At 40.8% G+C, this 18,561-nt stretch overlaps 1 protein-coding gene across 1 annotated transcript in view; it reads right to left on the bottom strand.

The window, feature by feature from the left end:
• LOC111973606 (cadherin-12-like) overlaps positions 1-18,561 on the bottom strand; it is a 213,753-nt gene that overhangs the window by 36,617 nt on the left and 158,575 nt on the right. The window contains exons 7-8 of the mRNA XM_024000989.2: positions 14,364-14,617; positions 5,167-5,303 (exon numbers count right to left, since the gene is read on the bottom strand). Coding sequence (XP_023856757.1) covers positions 5,167-5,303; positions 14,364-14,617 — 391 coding nt within the window. The remainder of the gene's footprint in view (positions 1-5,166; positions 5,304-14,363; positions 14,618-18,561) is intronic.

The following is an 18,561-nucleotide window of genomic DNA, read 5'->3' on the forward strand; positions in this document are numbered from 1 at the left end:
CAAGAAAACTGGGAACTCAGGAAAAATGAGCTCTGAACTTTCATCCAACTCAGAATCGGGAACTCGGGCCTCTTTCTAGAGCTACGACCTGAAGATCACTGACATGATTCAACCTTTTTTTTTGAGTTCCCAGTTGTCTTGAAAGCACCATAAATCTAGAGAATTCCAGACTTTGATGACAAAGTTTAATGACAAAATTTGCACAACAAGGTGAGTCCAAAAYTGTCTTGTATGCTGCTGCATAAATTATGCAATATGCCAGGGAGATATGTGTACTGTAGCTAAGAAAGTAATACTATGTGTATGTTGTGTGGTAAGCTGTTAGTAACCCATGTGCCTCACCCTAATCATTTGGTCTATTTTCACCTCTTAATTTTGCCTACTGTTCTGACTTGGTGGTGCACATGTAGCCTATAAGCTGTTTTCGAGAAATGTAATCATCAAATATTGTAAGAGCTTTCATTTTCTGCTTATATGCCCCCTTTATTTATCCTACGTTCTGACTTGGTGTACAGGGAGAACAATCTAAGAACGGCCCATGTTCTGAATTCTGTCGCTGTACATTTTAAAAGTGCTGAACAAATAGTTATATTGACTACGTCCATCCTAGCTCGCTCATTAATGTCTTAATTGAAATTACTGATTGCCTKTTATCCGCTTGTTGTCRCCTTATGTCATAGTTTGTARATCTCAATGTCAGCCATATAAGCWATGTTAAAAAAAACGCTGAATTAACTGTTTTTCTGCCAGACAAGGCTCCGCTGATAGGCAGGTGTAGCAGTGGTAAGGTGTTGGGATTGTTGTTGGGACTCTGCTGTTGTGACAGCTTTATGTAGGCCCTAACAGTTTGTGGGCACGGTTTGTCACCATTATAGTGCAATTAAAACCTCTTAAATGTCCACCTAAAATGACATACCGAAATCTAACTGCCTGTAGCTCAGGACCTGAAGCAAGGATATGCATTTTCTTGATACCATTTGAAAGAAACACTTTGAAGTTTGTGGAAATGTGAAATTAATGTAGGATAATATAGGACATTAGATCTGGTAAAAGATAATACAAAGAAAAGTACATGCATTTTTTTTCTTTTTTTTCCCCCATCATCTTTGAAATGCAAGAGAAAGCGTCCCGCTCAACCATCCCATTCACCGATCCATTAGACATTAATGTATTGTTTAGTGTTGTGTTGTGTAGTGGCTTTTCTGGCATGCATCCCACATATAATTGTTTTTGCCCCACCAAGATTTGCATGCTAAAATCGCCACTCAGCGTGAGAGTGAATATCCCTCCAGGTAATGTGGTCTGATTTTGAAACATTCGGTTATTTTTCTGATTGTTGTGCACAATAGAAATTAARGGGAAATAATATATCGTTCCATTTTGGAGTCACTTTTATTGTAAATAAGAATATAATTAGTGATGGGGAAATGAAGCTTCCTGAAGCATTGAGCATTTCCAGRCAATTGTGTCGAAAAAAAGTTAARTACTCTAGGATTTGATCAACACAGTGTACACTAGTGGCCACTCCTGGTCCCAGAAATGTAGAACAGACAAATTATTATAGATGACMTCGCACATGCCARAGTGTAGCCTTTTTGTCTTCTACCGAAACCAATACSAAACCAATCAAGTGGTTGTTAGTCGAAATTAAGCTTCAGACGTCAGTGTTCACGTGCTTCTGATAAAGCGAAACAAGCATCAGCACACTGCTTTGAAATAAACTGCTTAGCGATTTCAACACATGCCTCTGAGCTCTGGTATCAAATCACAAAATATATTACAGTGCCTTGCAAAAGTATTTATCCTCCTTGGCGTTTTTCTTATTTTGCTGCATTACAACCTGTCATTTAAATTGATTTTTATTCGAATTTCATGTAATTGACATACACAAAATCGTCAAAATTGGTCAAATGAAATGAAAAAAAAATACATTAAAAAAATAAAAATAAATTAAAAGCCGGAAAAGTAGGTGCGTGCATATGTATTCACCCCTTTGCWATCAAGCCCCTAAATAAGATCTGCTGCAACCAATTACCTTCAGAGGTCACATAATTAGTTAAATAAAGTCCACCTGTATGCAATCTAAGTGTTACATGATCTGTCACATGATCTCAGTATATATACACCTGTTCTGAAAGGCCTCAGAGTCTGCAACACCACTATGCAAGGCACATCACCAAGCAAGCGGCACTATGAAGATCAATGAGCTCTCCAAACAGGTCAGGGACAAAGTTGTGGGTCAGGTCTGGGTTATAAAAAAARATCAGAAACMTTGAACATCCCACYGAGCACCATTAAATCCATTATTAAAAATGGAAAGAATATGGCACCACAACAAACCTGCCAAGAGAGGGCCGCACACCAAAATTCAGGTAAGGAGGGCATTAATCAAAGAGGCAACAAAGAGACCAGAGATACCCCTGAAGGAGCTGCAAAGCTCCACAGTGGAGATTGGTGTATCTGTSCACTTTAAGKTGTACACTCCACAGAGCAGGSCTTTATGGAAGACTGGCCAGAAAAAAAGCCATTGCTTAAAGAAAAAAATAAGCAAACACGTTTGGTGTTCGCCAAAAGGCATGTGGGAGACTCCCCAAATATGTGGAAGAAGGTACTCTGGTCAGAAGAGACTACAATTGAGCTTTTGGCCATCAAGGAAAAGGTTATGTCTGGTGCAAACCCAACACCTCACATCACCCCAAGAACACCATCCCAACAGTGAATCATGGTGGTGGCAGCATCATGCTGTGGGGATGTTTTTCAACYGCAAGGACTGGGAAACTGGTCAGAATTGAAGGAATGATGGATAGTGCTAAATATAGGGAAATTCTTGAGGGAAACCTGTTTCAGTCTTCCAGAGATTTGAGACTGGGACGGAGGTTCACCTTCAGGCAGGACAATGACCCTAAGCATACTGCTAAAGCAACACTCGAGTGGTTTAAGGGGAAACGTTTAAATGTCTTGGAATGGCCTAGTCAAAGCCTAGACCTCAATCCAATTGAGAATCTGTGGTATGACTTAAAGATTGCTCTACACCAGCGGAACCAATAAAACTTGAAGGAGCTGGAGCAGTTTTGCCTTGAATAATGGGCAAAAACCCCAGTGGCTAGATGTGCCAAGCTTATAGAGACATACCCCAAGAGACTTGCAGCTGTAATTGCTGCAAAAGGTGGCTTTGGGGGGTGAATAGTTATGCATGCTCAAGTTCTGTTTTTTTGTCTTATTTATTTTTTGTTTCACAATAAAAACTATTTTGCATCTTAAAAGTGGTAAGCATGTTGTGTAAATCAAATGATACAAACCCACAGAAATTCCAGGTTGTAAGGCAACAAAATAGGAAAAATGCCAAGGGGGTGAATACTTTCGCAAGCCACTGTATGTTTCTGAACAGTTCTACATGAATGTGGAAGSTACCATGATTACAGATAATCATGAACGAATCATGAATAATGATGAGTGAGAAAGTTAGATTGTCATAGATATCTTTATGCTAACCTCCCCTGCTATTGGTAATGGTGAGAGGTTAGCATGTTTTGYGGGKATAATCTTTGTGCATCTCACTTACTTGGGACTTTTTGCACCCATTACTGAAATGGTTGCTCCAGTTTAGATGTTTAAGGTAGTCCCATATCTTCCCAACCCTGGCAGTGATTCTGTATGCAGGTTATGGTTAGTAAAAATTCTAAACATTAGATTTCCCCACTCTGGCTGGATTTCAATAGGAAGTACACATCATGTGACTTGCAGGTCTGAAACTTGAGTTTAATGCCCCTGTGTTAGGGTTGAACTAGACCCTCAAAATAAGGACTTATTAAATGTGTTGTACTGTATAATTACATTTTAATGACAGTATATTCACCTAGGATCTGACTTGGGAGTAGACAACAACAAGAATTTGAAATGAATGAAACAACCATATCTTTGTCACTAGCAAACCCAGTCACGGGTGGTACTGGTAACTCTAAAATATATAAATAAGGCTTAAAACCCAACACAGGGCTATTCAATTCCGGTCCTGGAGGGCCAAAACATTTCTGCTTTTGGATTTTTATATGGTTCTTCAGAAACCCTAAAAMGGTTCCCCTATGGCGTRGATCTCAAGAACCATATTTGGTTACAACTTGCACCTTTATTGTGTTGAGCCAAATTAAAAGTTTTAYCTTCACTGTCCAAATAAATACGTAGGGTAGWGTAATAATGTGTTATGAGTATTAGCATGGTTGGCCCCCCCAACACAATTTTAATCCACAATGTGTGAATATAARAAAAGAGACAGACAGACTAACATCTAAAACATCTAAAAACATTACAATCACTGATTCACATGATGAGTATGACGGCCTGAGCCCCTTATCCCTCCAACCCTCCAGCTCTCTATCCTCCCCCCTTCCATTCCTCCACTCACTCCAGAAACAGGAATTAGCATTTCACCCCCACCCAACACGACCTTGAGGGGAAGTGACTAATTCTAGTTTCCAAGGCGATAAAAGCAGCTCAACTTTTAATGGCCCTTATTTCACAGTCCGTCCTAATGAGAATACAGCGTGAGTAATTTTGATTGAGCACCAGCCTGCCTCCCAGATAATGACTTTGATGGCTCTTAGCAAATTTGATGACTTGATGACGATGGATTTGCTTATTRCTACGGATATTTGCTTCACTTTCCTTCATAAAAACCGATTTATTCTGATAGAATGTCTTGAAATCACAGTGATGTAAATTAACTCTTAAATCAACACTGCAGGGCTCTCCATCATGCATATATTTGACTTTACAGAACCTKTTTTTTTGTGACGTGACTGAAAACAGACAATTTCTTCATCATCGTCAATATAAGATGATTCAAACAAGAACTCAGATCCTAAAATGCTTTAGTCATGAAAGGAACACCATTACTTGAAGGCAGTGAAAATGTATAGAGGGTAATGAATGAAGAGTCAGACAGAGAGAGTTTAAGAGACAGTTAAGATGGACACGCCAGAGGAGACAATGTCCTGATGAAATACGCTCCAGAGGAGCCATCATGCTTTACGGTCACCCATAAACGACTCACACAAAATGGGATTGACTTGATTAAATCCACCTTAAATTCGTCACATAGATAACAATAGAGAAAGGCAACAGTGACACCTACATGAATCACGATCAATCTGTTGTCATCATACTTACTAAGTTTGGTGGCCACAATGGTGATATTGTGCTGGGCGATACTCTCTCTGTCCAGGAGTTCGTTAGTGGAAATCGTTCCCTCCACCGGATCAATGTCAAAGTAGCTGTCCAGGTCACTTTTCCAGTCAATGGAATACCTAATAAAAAGTTTGGTAAATTAGGTAATTTCCCACATGTACAAGAGGGTAGCAAAGAATGGATTTCCCTATGGGCAAATATATAGAATTTGTTGTAATACAGTGGCTTGCAAAAGTATTCACCCCCTTGGCATTTTTCCTATTTTGTTGCATTACAACCTGGAATTAAAATAGATTTTGGGGGGGTTTGTATCATTTGATTTACACAACATGCCTACCACTTTGAAGATGCAAATTTGTTTTGTGAAACAAATGAGAAATAATACTAAAAACAGAACTTGAGCATGCATAACTCCCCCCCCCCCCCCCAATACTTTGTAGAGCCACCTTTTGCAGCGATTACAGCTGCAAGACTCTTGGGGTATGTCTCTATAAGCTTGGCACATCTAGCCACTGGGGTTTTTGCCCATTCTTCAAGACAAAACTGCTCCAGCTCCTTCAAGTTGGATGGGTTCCGCTGGTGTAGAGCAATCTTTAAGTCATACCACAGATTCTCAATTGGATTGAGGTTTGGGCTTTGACTAGGCCATTCCAAGACATTTAAACGTTTCCCCTTAAACCACTTGAGTGTTACTTTAGCAGTATGCTTAGGGTCATTGTCCTGCTGGAAGGTGAAACTCCATCCTAGTCTCAAATTTCTGGAAGACTGAAACAGGTTTCCCTCAAGAATTTCCCTGTATTTAGCGCCATCCATCATTCCTTCAATTCTGACCAGTTTCCCAGTCCCTGKCGATMAAAAWCATCACCACAGCATGATGCTGCCACCACCATGCTTCACTGTGGGGATAGGGTTCTCGGGGTGATGAAAGGTTTTGTGTTTACGCCAAACATAGCATTTTCCTTGATGGCCAAAACGCTAAATTTTAGTCTCATCTGACCAGAGTACCTTCTWCCATATGTTGGGGAGTCTCCCACATGCCTTTTGGCGAACACCAAACATGTTTGCTTATTTTTCTGGCCACTCTTTCGTAAAGCCCAGCTCTGTGGAGTGTACAGCTTAAAGTGGTCCTATGAACAGATGCTCCAATCTCCAAAGCTTTGCAGCTCCTTTGGGGTTATCTTTGGTCTCTTTGTTGCCTCTGATTAATGCCCTCCTTGCCTGGTCCGTGAGTTTTGCTGGGCAGACCTCTCTTGGCAGGTTTATTGTGGTGCCATATTCATTCCATTTTTAAATAATGGATTTAATGGTGCTCCGTGGGATGTTCAAAGTTTCTGATATTTTTATATAACCTAACCCTGATCTGTACCTCTCCACAAATTTGTCCCTGACCTGTTTGGAGAGCTCTTGGTCTTCATGGTGCCGCTTGCTTGGTGGTGCACCTTGCTTAGTGGTGTTGCAGACTCTGGGGCCTTTCAGAAAAGGTGTATATATTCTGAGATCAWGTGCCATCTTAGATCGCACACAGGTGGACTTTATTTAACCAATTATTTGACTTCTGAAGGTAATTGGTTGCACCAAATCTTATTAAGGAGGCTTCATTGCAAGGGTYTGAATACATTTGCATGCACCACTTTTCAGTTTTTTCTTTTTTAGAATTTTTTTAAACAAGTAATTTTTACAATTTTACTTCACCAATTTGGACTATTTTGTGTATGTCCATTACATGAAATCCAAATAAAAATCAATTTAAATTACAGGTTGTGATGCAACAAAATAGGGAAAACGCCAAGGGGGTGAATACTTTTGCAAGGCACTGTATAGTGACCCAGGGRCTGCGTCCCAAATGGCAACCTATTCCCTATGCAATGCACTACTTTTGACCAGAGCCATATGGGCCCTGGTCAAAAGTATTGCACTTTTTAAGTACTAGTGTGCCATTTGGGACGCAGTTAATAATTATTTATTACTCATACACTAAGTGCATTTCTACAAAATGGGCTGTGGTAAGCAGCATATATCCCAATCGAGTAATAGGGGCACAGATATCTTGGTTTATGCTGACAAAATTATTTTCTAGAGTAACACAAATGCACTCAAGACAAGCAGCCTTTAAAAMAAACATTGCTCTAGAAACGTTCTTTGAATGAGGTTTAAGGGCAACTGAAAGCAGTGACATCGTTAAGACACACAACATTATAAGATGGATGCAAGCTGCATGTTCATTAAATGTTGGTCATATATTTTACTTTTCCTATGCTGGTAGCACAGCTCTGCAACAGCTTATAATAAGGCATTTCTGCCTGAATATTCATGATATCTGGTGTGTAGACCCTGAGATTCTGATCACTGAGGAACAGGTCAATGGTTAAAGCCCTGTCTCTCATATTTATGAGCGAGACACAATAACATGTTTTAGAGTCAACCATTAAAGAGACAGTGTAAAGTTCTAACCATATTCTTGGGGTTTTCTATTCAAATTCCCAGTTACTTTAGTGCTCTCTTTAACCTTGTTTAGTTGAAGGCCTTGAAGTAGACCTGATTTAGTAAGGACCGTCCAGTGTTACTTTCTTTGATTAATATTATACTACAACTCTGATTACAGGTTCAAATGTGTGAATGCTTATAAATCCATCCTTTGGGCATTACCCATATTTTTATGGTTTAATCTCAACCTGTCTCATCACTTTAGCTTTCTATTTATAAATGACCTCCCTTTTTGAAATGCTAGTTTTAAAATATCCTTTGTAATGGTTAGTATGAAAATATGCCATCCCTTCAAACTGAATTCTTATCATGTACCCACAAGACAAATCACCAGTCTTGTATTTTATATTAATATTTAAGTTTACAAGAAAAAATACCATCATGCTCTTGTCATGACATGGCCCTTTATGGGTGTAGACCATGCGTAACGATTGACTGCTATTGATATAAGATCTTCAGATCTTTAAGAGTGGATTCGGGAGATAGCCGCTCTATATAAYCTAATGCTTCCGTGGTGGCCCAGGTTATTAATGGTTTAATTGTAGCATGGTTTAATTCAATCACGTAATCTATAAAATGTTAGGTAATCGACTTGAAAATAGCATGTCATCTCATTTAACCATAGTAGATACACGACACTCTTGTCTCATTTTAAAACACATATGCAAATATGAATCAATAAAAAATGCATCAACAGCTGTGCAACATCAATATACTTCATTGTGAATACCTAACATACGTTTGTAGTCAGTCAATGTAATATCTGATTGAACAAGAGAAGCAAAACAAAACTGAATTCCACTGCCATGAACAGATGGGATAGAATACAGTGCTTCYGTCCACGTTCTAGCACCATGGACAGCTCAACTCATAGTTTTGCACCATGGGCTTCTCTAGTCCCTTTCCAGGGCTATGGACAGCACTGCATACTTTTCAGAACCATGGACAGCTCTATACTGTTCAGTGCAATGCGCAACTCCACTAATTTCCAGCCCCTTTGACACCACACTGGCGATGGACAGCGACATAGCACTGAATTCCGCATATCTATTAAGTGTTCACATCTGCTTAACTTTCTCTGTTCAACCCATTGGCATTGAAGTGTGGCCTGAGCCTCAAACTAGAGTAGTTGGAAAGACAACTCCTCACCACACCTACTCTTCTACTCTTTCACATATGTGTAGTCTGTCACAAAGAGAACTCAAAAGAGAAATCAAATTCGCCAATCATGACATTGGAACATATTTCCTTTCAATATTTCTCAGACATATTGGCTGTGCAGAAGAAGCTTGCACATAAACTGAACATAACATTCTGAAATAATGTGGACTGTGCAGTCAAGTATTTGTGTTGAAAACGGCACAAACTTACGTTCTCCTCCACAGCACAAACTAACGTTCGCCTCCATCGAGTCACTATTGAGAAGGCCATAAAGGCCTTRATTGTGACAGAGTATGATGGAGAAGCCTGAAAGTTTACAGCCAAGGCGAGGGCACTGGATGCTGCACCTCTTCCTTTCAGAATAAAAAAAGGCTAAATAAATCAAATAAAAAATWAAAGATATTCGTGACCTCGTCATGTCAGAAAAGGTTGCACAAATGCAATCCCTCAAAGTCATCTGAACTTTAAGTTTATGTTTGGAGTAACTGTAAAATGCGGTATTCATGCCTGTTCTTCCCCCAGCTAGAGAGGCAAAACTCTAAAAGCGTGATTCGCTATGCATGGAAGGTCATTGGTACTATTGTTTTGGAGGCGAGAAAGCAAAGTCTCTTCTCTGATGGCATGAAAATGAGCAATGTCAACTGTGGAGTTGCTGAATAATTAAACACACTCAAGTCAAAGTGAAAAATCTAAACAAAAGAGAGCAAAGGCTTTTTGTTCTACAAATCTCTGCCTCGTCCATTCTATTGTCTTTTACAAGATTAAATATTCATATTAAAACAAATACTTTCTTGGATGCAACAGGCTATCTTTGCCATCTGTGTATTGTTCAACCCTTGAGTAGTACATATTGTGAAATCATCATTGTAGAACTAAAAAGCAATCTGTCGAAACAAAAATAACTAATAGACTCCAAGACAAATCACCCCTCGTAGTTTTTAAAACAATGCACTTTTTTTCCATCTGTGCCGGAACACTAAATTGCCAATACTATGCGCTGAGTATTATTTTAAATGCGCTTTGCAACGAGACCGAGAGAGAGTTTTGGGCTTTATATTTGTTGAGTAGTAGAATCAAATTAGTATTGTTCAGCTGTAACAAAAGTCCATGAGACCCAGAGTTAAGAACATAGTGGTACAGCACTACCCAAGGTCCTATAGTTACTCATCCTATTTTTTAAACCATAATTAAACTTGTAACTTTACTTGACAGGACTGGGTAACACAGAAAAAGAGCTAAAAATGGTTTGGGCTTTATTGTTGTTGAATCAGTTCAGTGTAGGCCTGGAACAAAGATTTTACAGTGCCACCAAGTGTCCTATACCAGGACTCTCCAACCCTCCTTCTGGAGAACTACCATCCTGTAGGTTTTCACTCCAACCCTAATCTAGCGCACCTGATATTAATAATTAGCTGGATGATAAGCTAAATCAGGTTAGTTACAACTGCACTCCAGAAAAATGCTGGGTTGCAGGCTTTTGGGTCTGCTGGGTTATTGATGCTGGGTGCTGGATTACTGAGATATGACCCAGCAGGTCAGATCAGAAGACTGGAGGCGTAGTTTAGTAGGGGAGTGGCATTCAACAAGTTATTTTTAGCTATCCATGAGAGTAAATGTCATTCCTATTCATCTATTCTATTGTAAAAATATTATAGGTTAAWGTTTTTAAATGTGTTACTATTGTGTGACTGAAGCTTACAGAAGTGTATAACTTCCCAAAAGCCTTTGTGAATCCCAATGTTGTGAAAAATTAAGGTGGTATGCCCTACTYTTAGTAATGGGTAACTGAAGCATTGACGTTTCCCAGACAATTGTGTCAAAAATAGGTTCACTGCTCAAAGCTTTGATCAACACATTGTACACCAGTGGCACCTGCTGGCCCAAATAATTTAGAGCAGCCAAATTACAAAAAATGTCACGCGCTGTAGSACGGGCACAGACTAGCCTTTTTGTCTTCTACCGAAAACAAATACCAAACAAATCAGGTGGTTGTTCGACAAAATGAAGCTTCAGACATCATTGATCAAGTGCTTCTGATAAAGTGATACAGGCATCGGCACACTGCTTTGAAGTAAACTGCTTAGCGATTTCAACGCATGTCTCAGAACTCCGGTATCAAACGTAACATCACTACTTATTACAATATCTAATAAATAATCAAAATATTATAGAATGTGAGAAAAAATATGGAACAATTGCATTTGCAGCATGTAAACTCAAAGATAATTCGTAAAAATCTAAATAACTTCCCAGATCTTCATTGTAAAGGGTTTAAGCACTGTTTCCCACACTTGTTCAATGAACCATAAACAATGAATGAACATGCACCTGTGGAATGGTCGTTAAGYCACTAACAGCTTACAGACGGTAGGCAATTAAGGTCACAGTTATGAAAACTTAGGACACTAAAGAGGCCTTTTGACTGACTCTGAAAAACACCAAAAGAAAGATGCCCAGGGTCTTTGCTCATCTGCGTGAACGTGCCTTAGGCATGCTGCAAGGAGGCATGAGGACTGCAGATGAAGCCAGGGCAATAAATTGCAATGTCCGTACTGTGAGACACCTAAGACAGAGCTACAGGGAGACAGGATGGACAGCTGATCGTCCTCGCAGTGGCAGACCACGTGTAACAACACCTGCACAGGATCGGTACATCCGAACATCACACCTGCGGGACTGGTACAGGATGGCAACAACAACTGCCCGAGTTACACCAGAAATGCACAATCCCTCCATCAGTGCTCAGACTGTCCACAATAGGATGAGAGAGGCTGGACTGAGGGCTTGTAGGCCTGTTGTAAGGCAGGTCCTCACCAGAAACCACCGGTAACAACATCACCTATGGGCACAAACCCACCGTCGCTGGACCAGACAGGACTGGCAAAAAGTGCTCTTCACTGACGAGTCYCGGTTTTGTCTCARCAGGAGTGATGGTCGGATTCGCATTTATCACCAAAGGAATGAACGTTACACCAAGGCCTGTACTCTGGAGCGGGATCGATTTGGAGGTGGAGGGTCCATCATGGTCTGGGTCAGTGTGTCACAGCATCATCGGACTGAGCTTGTTGTCATTGCAGGCAATCTCAATGCTGTGCGTTACAGGGAAGATATCCTCCTCCCTCAAGTGGTACCCTTCCTGCAGCCTCGTCCTGACATGACCCTCCAGCATGACAATGCCACCAGTCATACTGCTCGTTCGGTGCGTGATTTTCTGCAAGACAGGAATGTCAGTGTTCTGCCATGGCCAATGAAGAGCCCGGATCTCAATCCCATTGKTCAAGTCTGTGACCTGTTGGATTGGAGGTTGACGGCTAGGGCCATTCCCCACAGAAATGTCCAGGTACWTGCAGGTGCCTTGGTGGATTTTGACCTCCCCTTTGTTCAGGGACACATTATTCCATTTCTGTTAGTCACATGTCTGTGGAACTTGTTCAGTTGATGTCTCAGTTGTTGAGTCTTGTTGTGTAAATATTTGTATGAACATATTTTAAGTTTGCTGAAAAGAAACGCAGTTGACAGTGAGAGGATGTTTTTTTTTTTTGCTGAGTTTACATTTACTCTCATGGGTGAAAGCCAAGCCCCTAATAAGCCACACCTCCTGAAAATAACCCAAGGATTACATAACAAAAGACCCAGCTGCTAGGTCAACCCAGCATGAGAGTATAAAATATGCYACTGATGGTGAAATTTACCCATGTTTTGGTAATCCCAACAACCCAACATGTTGGGTTATTCACGCAATCCAACTGGCTTGGGAGTCTAAATAAGCCAACATGTTATTAAGGCCACTGCGTAAACAGCGCTGGATTACCAAATAACCCAAATAGTTTTAGCCTATAATTTTTTTAGTGTGGTTTTAAAGTCAAAACTGAATCAGGTTAGTTACAACTGGGGTTGTAGTAAACYCCTATGGGGAGGGTAGCTCTCCAGGAACAGGCTTGGAGAGCCCAGACCTATACTATTTTGCAATCTTTCCTTACCCTTAATAAACATTTATAAAGGTCATGAAGAGTCAAAAATATGTTTTTCATGACATTGGATGATATTTGAAGGAAAACAGATTAAAATAACTGACCAGTAGGAAAAATAACTGTTGCTTCTACATTGATAAAGTTTGAWCATAAAGTTACTGGTCCCCTCCCTATGTCAAACACTTGGATTTATTATTAAGGGGACAAGGCACATTTTTAATACACCGATGGTGTAAATAAGTACAGCCTTCTATCCAACATTGGATAAGGCATGTTTGCAGAGGGGCGTGGTTTATATAGTTAGATAGCTACTCTACTGATGCCAACATTTGACTGTATGGTGRCAGCAAATATAATTACAAGTTTACCCTTTTCATCTATGGCAAAAGATACGTATCTTTCCTGTTTCATCTGTATCTGGTGTTAGTTAGTTACGGGCTAGCTAGGTCTTCATCCAGCATGGAAGAAAAGGAGCGAAGGGTCGTTCAAAACTCTMACGCAGTCYTCAAGTCAACACATCCGTCACTGCTGCTCTGGGAGATGTGTATATATATACTGAACAATATGAACTCAACATGTAAAGTGTTGGTCCCATGTTTCATGAGCTGAAATAAAAGATCTAASAATTTTTCAATATGCACAAAAAGCTTATTTCTCTAAAATATTGTGCACCAATTTGTCCACTTCCCTGTTAGTGAGCACTTCTACTTTGTCAAYATAATCCATTCACTTGACAGGTGTGGCAAATCAAGAAGCTGATTGACTAGCATGATCATTATACAGGTGCACATTGTGCTGGGACAATAAAAGGCCACTGTCTCAAGTTTTGAGGGAGCATGCAATTGGTGCGCTAACTGCCGGAATGTCCACCAAAGCTAWTGACAGAGAATGTAATGTTAATTTCTCTACTATAAACCACCCTCAATGTAGTTTTCGAGAATTTGGCAGTACGTCCAACCTCACATCCGCAGACCATGTGTAACCACGCCAGCCCAGGACCTCCACTTCCGGCTTCCACACCTGCGGGATATTCTGAGACCAGCCACCCAGACAGCTGATGAAACTGGGGAGAATTTCTGTCTATAATAAAGCCCTTTAGTTGGGAAAAACTCATTCTGATTGTCAGGGCCTGGCTCCCAAGTGGGTGGGCCTATGCCCTCCCAGGCCCACCCATGGCTGCGCCCCTGCCCAGTCATGTGAAATACATAGATTAGGGCCTAATGAATTTATTTCAATTGATTGAGTTCCTTCTATAAACTTTAACTGTAAAATGTATGTGTTTATATTTTTGTTCAATATATATATATTTAAAAAATGATATCATTGATGCAATTTCAATGTTGTTTGAGTTGCTTTGTGTATCAATACATTGAGATGATATTACTGCAACACTGCTCACAGCATCCAAGTTGCTTGACATAGGTGTTTCAAAGAGCTGTCAGTCAAGGTGAGCTCATGAATATAATCTCCCCGCTCACTCAGCCTGTCTTTTCAAACTTCCTGGTAGATAGTCGTGAGAGAAAAAGTACTTTCAGAATGAMTTTTCAGGACCTTTAACTTTACCTGACAGGGCTGTTGCTAGCATCSAGATCCTGTCCGGTGACAGCTCCGATGATGTCGCCTACAGGTGAGTCCTCGTATACCTCCATCTCGTAAGAGGGCTTAGTGAACACTGGAGGCTCATCTACATCCAGGACGTTAATCTTTACTGTGGCTGTGTCCTTGAAGGCCCCGAAYCTGTGGAACCGCGGGTCCAGGTGGGCGTTTTCTGCATCTACCTTGAAGGTGTAGGCCTTCTTCGTTTCGTAGTCCAGCGGCTGAAAGACAGATAGAAACAAAGACAGTGATTAGATGTGTTGATTGTGTTGACTTCAACAAGGTGAAATTGCAATAATGCATATTTAGTTTACACCCACTCAATGTGTTCCATATCCTCAATACCAGCATTGCATACACCTACACGGTCCAGAAGCATTAACTGCTCTATAAAAGCTTTCAACAAATGTCCGTTTACAGGTTCAAGTGTCCTCGCTCCAATGTCTCTGACATCTCTGCACCGGGTCAGTTAGCTAGAGCTTAGGGTTGCCTCCGTAACCATCGGTAACCACACCTTGTCTGCAGCCACCATCCACTAGTGGTGACAACCATGTCCTCACCGTTGCCTGTCTCCTGGCCTCTCATGTGTGGCCAGCTGCCATTCACGTACGTGCACACATACACACATACACGCACACACGCAAACATATTATACAGTACACACACACTGACCTCTCATGTGTGACCGCAACGGCACTAACAGACWGACAGAGCATGGTAGGCACACCCGACTAGTCCTGTGTCACACGAAATAAGTCCTCTTATGGTGCTAACAAGTGAAAACATCTGGTAAAAGCTGAGGTAAAAGGTATGTTTGAAGATGCCGCAAGCGAGAGGGAAAAGTTGTGAATTTAACATGAGGAAAAAACATGGTGATAGACTTGATGGCATTTGTATGCTGTCATGTACAGTGCAGTGAAAAGTATTTGCCCCATTTCTGATTCTTTAGTTCTGCATATTTTTGATACTGGATGTTATCAGATCTTCAACCAAAACCTAATATTCGATAAAGGGAACCCGAGTTTACAAATAACAACAAAAAAGTATACTTATTTTACGTATTTAATTAACAACGGTATGCAACACCCAATTKCCCTGTTTGAAAAAGTAATTGCTCCCTTACACTCAATAACTGGTTGTGCCGTTTTTAGCCGCAATGACTGCAACCAAATGCTTCCTGTGTAGTTGTTGATCAGTCTCACATCGCTGTGGAGGAATTTTTGCCCACTCTTACATGCAGAACTGCTTTAACTCAGCGAAATTTGTAGGTTTTCAAGCATGAACTGCTCGTTTGAAGTCCTGCCACATCAATTGGGATCAGGTCTGGACTTTGACTAAGCTATTCCAATCTGAAAATGTGTTGCTTTTAAACCATTTTCATGTAGACTTGATTGTGTATTTTGGATCATTGTCTTGCTACATGACCCAACTGCGCTCCAGCATCAGCTCACAGACYGATGGCCTGACATTCTCCTGTAGAATTCTCTCATACAGAGCAGAATTCATGGTCCATTCTATTAAGGCAASGTCCTGAGGCAGTAAAGCATCCCCAAACCATCACACTACCACCACRATGCTTGAGAGGAGAGGTGTGCAGACCTTTTTAGACATACTCTCACTGGAGACCTGGAGAGATATTACACTCCATATCCACAAACACACGCAGCACCCACTCATGCGTACACGCATCTACAAAGGCACACACACAGGCAAGAACAAGCACACACGCATGCATGCACGTGCACACACACAAAGCATCACCACAAAGCACCTCCTCCATATCCAGTGGGGAAAACCATCTTACAAGCCAATATACAAATTCAAGGTAAATGGGGTCCTATACTCAAATAATTTAAAATATGTCGAAAGAGAACATAAATGAATTGCAGTAGCTTTCCCCAAGCCTGTAAAATACCAGCTGGCACTGGTTTAATTGCTTGCACATTTTTATCAAGTCCCGTCCACAAAGTTATTTTCCAAGGTCAGCACTTTGGCTTGTAAACATTGTCATACAGTATAGGTTGCCAAGCAGTGGATTAAAATGTCGTAACAGCAGAGACAAAATGAGAATGAGGTCAGAGGTGGAAAACGCACTCCCGGCCAGCCACAGTTTTCAGCAATACATGGTCAGGAATAGGGTTGCAAAAATCTGGTAACTTTCCCAAAATCTCCCGATTTTCCAGGAATCCTGGTTGGAAGATTCTGGCTCCATGCTTATTCCCTCCTGATTCTGTGAATCTTCCAACTGGGATTCATAGAAAACAAGTACATTTTGGGAAAGTTACTGTAAATTTGCAACCCTATAGGTAGTAAGAAAATGCAGCCATTTTGAACACCCTGTTCACAATATACAAACTCATACATACTATGATGATTACATGTCAAATAAATCCCATAGACTACCCATGGGTTGCCAGGGTTGGGTTGGGAAAAATGTCAAGAGCTTCATCGCTCTTTTAATGTGTCTGACTTAAGTGATAGCCCTGCTATTAGATTGGAGGGGTATCTGCTAATGGCTTCCGCTAAAAAGCTGTGAAAAGGGAACAAAATGGGGTGAAGAGGGGTAATGAGAGAAACTCTAAGTTAATGAGAGGAACTAGCTAATGTGTCAATGCTTGAGCTGTAATCAAATCACATCTCCAAGGCTGTGTCCCACATGGCACCCTCTTCTCTTTATAGTGCACTACTATTGACCAGGGCCTATAGTGCTCTGTTCAAAATGAATGCACTATGTAGGGGATAAGGTGTCGTTTTGGACGTACMGGGGGTCTGCTGTCAGGGAAGAGAGAAGTGTGCTCTTACCTCCTTATCTAGAACATGGCCCACTTATCAATGTCCATGGTCTGGTGTCTTACGGGTAAATACATTTCCAGCGTTCCACATTCCTGACGTGTTTAAATATGACAGGAATGCGTGTTATTGCACGTTCACTGACTGAGAGAGGTAGGCTGCATTACAAATGCCACTCTTTTCCCTATATATAGCACTACTTTTAACCAGGTTTTAGTCCAAAGTAATGCACAATATAGGGAATAGGGTACCCTTGGAGACGCAGCCCACATGGTCTCCCTTCTCAACAGAGGGGAATGTGTAAAGAGGACAGACAGACAGACTTCCTCTCATGTCAGTGTTGCTGCTCTTCAACATCACAACAGAGCATGCTTTAAATTCTAGACCGGCTGGTTTAGCCCTTTGATATGTTAATGTGCACCTTCGTTGCACTGGCGGTGATACTGAATGAAGGAAACCCAAGGTTTTTCAATTGAACACTATTTATGATCCAAGGGACTTTGTTAATTTTGAATTAATCAAGGCACTGTCGTCATAATCTCTTKGGTAAAGATGTTAAGATTTCAACAAAACTTGAAAATATGTTGTTAGTCTCTGATTTTAAAAATGATGAATTCAAAACACAATACAAGTGACAACATTTGTTATAATAGACCTTTAAAAAACACCAGTYCATACAGTATAATGTAAACTGTCAAGTGCGTTATGTTTTATCTGTATTTTTGGCTTTGACTTGGGGGCTGCTTTTGGCTTCTCCCTCTGATCTACCTCCCTGAGCGCATGAAAATTTTTCATGCAGGCATTTCTCAGCCTAGCTACTCCCTGGTGCTTTATTTTGGAAGCGGAAGCAGGATGATACATTTTTAATAGGTTCTCCATTTGTTTGTGTTGGGTTCAATATTACAATAACAGATCTTTCAACAACCTCCGTCCCCCTGTTACCTCTTTCCCCCTTTATCCCTCCCTCCCTCCCTCCCTCCCTCCCTAACCTCCTCACCTCCTCACCTCACCTCCCCCTACCCTACCTCCCTCCATACTTCCATCCCTCCCTAACCTCCTTACTTCCCTTCCTCCCCCTCCCAGCCCTCTAACCAGGAGGTCCAATCTCATGCTAACACCCTGAGATAAATATAAACCTGTTTTTCGACAGAATAATTGTTGCATTATGACACTTTATCACAACAGCTAATTATCAACACAACTGTATAACTGCCAGACAAACAAACAAACAAGCCTGAAGATGAAAGCAGGTGTAAAATTGAGCAATCCTTCCTGTTAAATCGTTCAGAAGTGGCTGAGTCATGAATCCCATTTAGTATTATGTATGTAGTACAATGTCATTCATGAAGCATTAACTTCCTTTAGCTTCACATGA

Source organism: Salvelinus sp. IW2-2015, linkage group LG14 (genome assembly GCF_002910315.2).
Source record: "Salvelinus sp. IW2-2015 linkage group LG14, ASM291031v2, whole genome shotgun sequence".
In the NCBI taxonomy this organism is placed as follows: domain Eukaryota; kingdom Metazoa; phylum Chordata; class Actinopteri; order Salmoniformes; family Salmonidae; genus Salvelinus; species Salvelinus sp. IW2-2015.